Below are 5,596 nucleotides of genomic sequence, written 5' to 3'. Positions count from 1 at the left end.
GTAATTTGGCCAATGTGTATACAACTTACAGTGCATTGTGTCGTTTTCTGGTTTTCTATCTTCAATTTGGTACTGCGATGGGTTCCCTAGTTGGTATTGGCAGTAAAAATCCCAAGTTGATGTTCGGAAACTCGTCGTGATTGTACTCTGTCGTGATGTTTTCAGCCGCAACTGCACTACATTTTTTATTACTTTTCATTTTATTTCATTTTCTACCTTTATAACCCGTTCAGATTTTGTGTTGCGCTTTATATTTAATGATAGTGGTGATCATCGGCTTTTCGGGATTATAACATTATATGGACACTGTGTGATTCGGACTTTGACATTACTGCCCGTCACTGATGTTTCTCTTCTCGGATGGCTGGATAGGTAAATTTCCACAACTTATTGATTTTAATTGATTTTCAATTGTTATTTTAGGAGCTAACTGGCGATGTTACTGCTACAGGAATTTATGAGAGACTAGCTACGATGAGCTCGGATTTTGATTTTATTGAAGTACAAACAATTGAAAGGTTACAATGGAAATGTCAAACAAACTGTTATGAACTTTTAATTTTCAAAATATTGACTTTCAGCATGTTTTAAACTGCATGATATTTACATATTCAGATTCCTTGCATTTTTCTGCGTTTTTTGGTATCAGTAGCTTATTTCTAGGTTAACTTTCCAACTCTAACCAAATTTTACTTAATTTTGAAAATTGTAGTTAAATTACGTTATAGAGCTTAATTTTCTGCTGTCTGTCCATTCACTGTCTTTACTATTACCCCTTTTTCACTTTTCAAACAGTCTCTACCTGTTTTTTTGAAACTAAACTACTGGAAATTTCTAGGTTTACCGATTCACCGAGAACTTTTAATGTTTACACAGAAATTTGACTTTCGGTTGAAGTCTAAATACAGTTTATGATGTTATGAAGGTCTTGTACACTCTGCACATACTATTTTGCAGTTCTACAACACTTTTAAAACAAGAAATTTACAAATTCTGACGGTACAACAATCTGTTAACATTTAAACAATACATGAAACTTTTTACAGTGGCTCAGGTATAATTCTTTAATTCTAATAAATACTGATCATAGGTTTGTTATATTTTAATATTTTACCAGTTTTATTGTATGTTACTTCTTTATGTGTAAAACTCCGTTACCTTCCGTCGATAATTTGTCAAAATTCTAATATTTTTCCAAATATGCTCGTGCCTGAACATTTATATGATAACTGACATTACAAAATAGTTCTTTAATATTCTATTTAACCTTTTTGTGATGCATGAGTGCATTTTAATAATTATTGAATGTGTACATTCAATTTTAGTCACAATTTTAACAGTTATTTAACAATTTTAAAACTTATACTATTACAAACTTATTTTATATATAAAAATATCCTTCATTTTACTTTATTCTGTATTCCACACCCTTTTTGTGTCAGATTTTACTATACTACAGTTAAATATTTTTATTTATTTCAAAAATTTTGTATGATGGTCCCTTTTTTAGTACATCTTGAGTTATCATGCGAACAAATCATAACAGTATATTTACTTGTTACCTACATAGAAAGCGAAATACTCATTTCCTTTTAAATTGGAGTTAACTAAAATTGAAGTGCGGNAAGACTTATACTATTACAAACTTATTTTATATATAAAAATATCCTTCATTTTACTTTATTCTGTATTCCACACCCTTTTTGTGTCAGATTTTACTATACTACAGTTAAATATTTTTATTTATTTCAAAAATTTTGTATGATGGTCCCTTTTTTAGTACATCTTGAGTTATCATGCGAACAAATCATAACAGTATATTTACTTGTTACCTACATAGAAAGCGAAATACTCATTTCCTTTTAAATTGGAGTTAACTAAAATTGAAGTGCGGGATGAACTTCAATATTTAACTCACCTACAATATCCCATAAGTGACTTGAAGCTATTTTAACATGAAAATGTGTAAATATAAAATAAATATAAGTTAAATTTATTTTGAATGATTCATCCGCAACGATTACCTGGAGTCTGGAATTGTGGGGAGGGTAGCAAAGCTACAGCACTTAGGCCCAATTGGGTCCCTTGTACATCCTCCCATTAGAGAGATCAATCCACCTGAGCCGCCAACCAGCCTATTACAGTGAAAAAGGTGTTGACGTTGCTCAGGGGGGTCTCTCTAATATAGGCCACTGAAGGCCAGCATTCTCCCAACATGGACTCTTGTTGACGAGACGGCAGTGCATTCACATAGTAAATGCAACACCGTCTCGTCTTCCTGTTCACAGCCCCTACAAAGAGGTGTTTCGCACTTCCCCATATTGTAAAGGTGTTTTCTTAGCCAACAGTGTCCAGTTTGAATACCTGCCACCAGGCGAAGATTTGACCTAGACATAGCCAGGTATTTTTTGGCTGTCTTTGCTAGGATACACTAAGAGCTCCTTAGCAAAGTGACAGCTGATTGTTTCATCCCATCGTTTCATAAATTCTTTGTGGGTATCTTCATTGATAATTCCAACAAATGCCGACAACGGAAGCACACTGGAGGGGCCGCGTCCAAAAATGTTGAGGCCCGATGCGCTCCTGGATAGCTTGTCTAGCTTGTCAGCTTCTTTATTGCCATAGCACTGCTCGTGTCCCTTTACCCAGTATACAGATATGCTGTTAGCGGCCGAGGCCACAACCAGTGCTTCATAGCATTCCCATACTGTCCTAGTCATTATCTTATGGTTACGCAAGGTCAGTAGTGCTTGTCTACTATCCGTGTAGATTCTAATGGTTGTGCCCGTATGCCAGCGGGCAATTTCCTTCGCGGCTATGGTTATGCCTGCTAACTCCGTTTGTACAACGGTAGCATGCCTATCCATTGCCCACTGATATCGGATGTGCAGGGATCTAGAGTATATTCCACATCCTGCACCCTTCTTCCTTTTTGATCTGTCTGTGAAGATGCTAATTACATCTCCACGGGCGGTCTCCTCCTGTCTCTTAATGAGTACGGTGTAGGGTTTGTCAAATGCAAACCGGGGAGAAATACTGTCAGTGTCTGCCTGCAGGAGGGGCGTCTTCCTGACGACCTCATTCCACAGGCGACTTCTGACTTCTCCACATCCTACAACCGGTTTTAAGCCAACGTTCTCGAGGCGAAGCATGGTTGTCAAAGCCATTTCTCTTAGATAAATATCCAGAGGTGGCAGACACAGCATTACCTCCATTGCTATGGTAGGTGTTGTACGCGTAGCTCCAGTTAAGCTCAGACAGGCAACCCTTTGTACTTGGCTGAGCTTTTGTTTAGCTGTCGTCTGCTGGGATTTCGGCCACCAGACGACAGCCCCATAGGCTAACATTGGTCTCACTATGGCAGTGTATATCCACATAACCACATTTGGTTTCATGCCCCAGGTTTTGCCAACGGTTCTGCGGCACTGCTCATAGGATATGTACGCCTTTATTAATCTTCTCTCAAAGTGAAGATTCCATGTTAGCTTTGCATCGAGTGTAACCCCTAGGTATTTCACATCAGATGCAAAGCTTAGCGTAGTGTTTAGGAGAGTTGGTGCCTTTGTTGGCCCCAATTGGCGGTTCTCACGCCATCCTCTCTGGTTAATAGATCTATATCATGATCTTTCTCTTTTGCAAGGATCTTACATAGTCTAGCAGCCTGCGAGTAGTCTCCAATCTCCTCGCAGTAGGCTCTCCATGCATCCCTTTGTCTTTCCCTGACCATTTTTTTGAAAAGCCTCAGGTGGTGCAACGATTACCTAAAATGATCCTTAGCATCAAATATTTTTTGTAAGCCATTCACATTGTATTATATGCAACTTTGTCTTTTAAGCCGCGTAAATATGAGGCGGTCACTCATCACATTCATTAAACATAAATTTGTTTGGCTAAAATCTATAACGTCAATTTTATCATACAAGCATATGACATATATCTGCTCAAAGGTGGTCTGAACATTCTACGCGGTATATGTGCATACTTACCATTTTTTATGTAGAGAGTATACAAGGTGGAACTGGAACTGGAACTTGGAGATCGCGATGGCGTAATGGTTCTGATTAGAAAATTGAGTGAAAATTTGAAATCCGCTCGGAACTTGGAACGAGACACCTTCCCCTTTCGACGAGTGGACTTCGGAGTTGGCTCAAAATTGATTGGCATCTTTCTAGTGAAGATTCGGAATGTCCAGAGCAGTTTAGAATGTAGAGGATTTTGTAGGAACTTTATTCGCCGGGAATTCTACGAATCCTTCATTGTGGAGCAAACGGAGCTGAACAATTATGTTCCCTGCGCGGGGTTGGAAAGTGGCAGCAGGTATTTGGTTCTTGTTAGGGAAGGTCTCCGTGTTAAAGTCTAGTTAATGAACTCTAATCGCGCTGAAGCGCCCTTGTGTCATCTCGTATCCTCCGTCGCCAATGCGGGAATATTGTATTTCTCATTCTCTTCATTTTTAGCTCTGTGCACGAATCTTGCAAGTACTCATGGTGCGTAGGAATTGTGTTATTTGGCACCGAGGTCGTATTTCTGGTACTGGACGACTCCTAACCTAATTGTGAACGCGTCACTTGAAGGAAGATCTTGTTTGCAACTCTATATTTTACTGCCTCAAACGCCTTGTGACACGCGGAGGTTCATAGTAATTTATGCTATAGCTATATATTTGCGAATCCAATTTAAAACTCCAAGGAAACTTTGCAATTGAATGGCTTCTACGTATGTTTTGCAGCGTGGATGACTGTATTATGGAATTGATGTTTCGGTAATCAACACAGGAACGGGGTTGTTCCACGAGAAGGGGAACTGTATTGTGACTCGTCATTGACGGGCATGTCATCGAGTTGCTCATATAGGATCTTATCTCGAAATATTGGATTTTGTGATCCGTAACTAAGTTGGTATGACTAATATTGTTGTTTACGACTGGCGGCTGAAGTGCGTCTACAATTTCCTGTAGGACAGGCAGAAGAATGTATTTTTATGCTGAATAGTCATCAATGTTTTTGGCTTTATTGAGACATTGTTTTTTGTTTAGAACTTTCATTTTGTATTTTGATTTGGCTTACCTCTTCTAGCTCTGATAAATTTTGCCATTAGCGTAATACTGTTTTATGGACTCTTTGGAGAACCCAGAATGGGATGAAACCCCCGATGGATCCTGTAGTTCTGACTTGGAGACTTGAGGAATCTGTATAGATTCTGCAGGCGCTGGGACTGGATTGGAAGTATACTTCCCAACAAAATTTGCAGGGATCTCAGTTTTAAACGTGGCAGTGGTCAGGATTCGACCTCATCTTAGGAAGAACACTATTGCTCGGCTCCGGTCGGGGCAAATTGATCGATCTCTGTCGTACTGGTGAAAGCTGTGGAATCCTGGGTGCCGAATGGGATTATAGGGTAGCACGAGCTGATACCCGTCTCTTCTGTCAAACCTTCGGGCATCTTTCAGCTTGGCTTCAATTTTGCCTTGGAGTAGGTCTTCGTAGTTATTGCAACTGTTGACAGTTGAGACCCTAGACCGTTTCAAGTATATTATACAGGTGATATGGAATGGAGTTTGAGGGACAAAGCGATTCGCTTTTTCTATGTCTACCGG

The 5,596-nt window shown here is 39.1% G+C and overlaps 1 protein-coding gene across 1 annotated transcript; it reads right to left on the bottom strand.

The window, feature by feature from the left end:
• Nucleotides 1-2,645: 2,645 nt before the first annotated feature.
• On the bottom strand, nucleotides 2,646-3,727 carry LOC108916534 (the record flags this gene model as incomplete). The annotated part of the gene is made up of 2 exons (XM_018722813.2): nucleotides 3,590-3,727; nucleotides 2,646-3,461 (listed from the first exon to the last, which is right to left on the bottom strand). Coding segments are annotated over exons 1-2 (954 nt in total), but the record flags the coding sequence as incomplete, so codon positions are not given.
• Between the last annotated feature and the right edge of the window lie 1,869 nt (nucleotides 3,728-5,596).

Source organism: Anoplophora glabripennis, unplaced genomic scaffold (genome assembly GCF_000390285.2).
Source record: "Anoplophora glabripennis isolate ALB-LARVAE unplaced genomic scaffold, Agla_2.0 scaffold4875, whole genome shotgun sequence".
NCBI classification, from domain to species: Eukaryota; Metazoa; Arthropoda; class Insecta; order Coleoptera; family Cerambycidae; genus Anoplophora; species Anoplophora glabripennis.
Note: the sequence above shows the minus strand (reverse complement) of the source record. Positions and strands in the feature narration are given on the sequence as shown.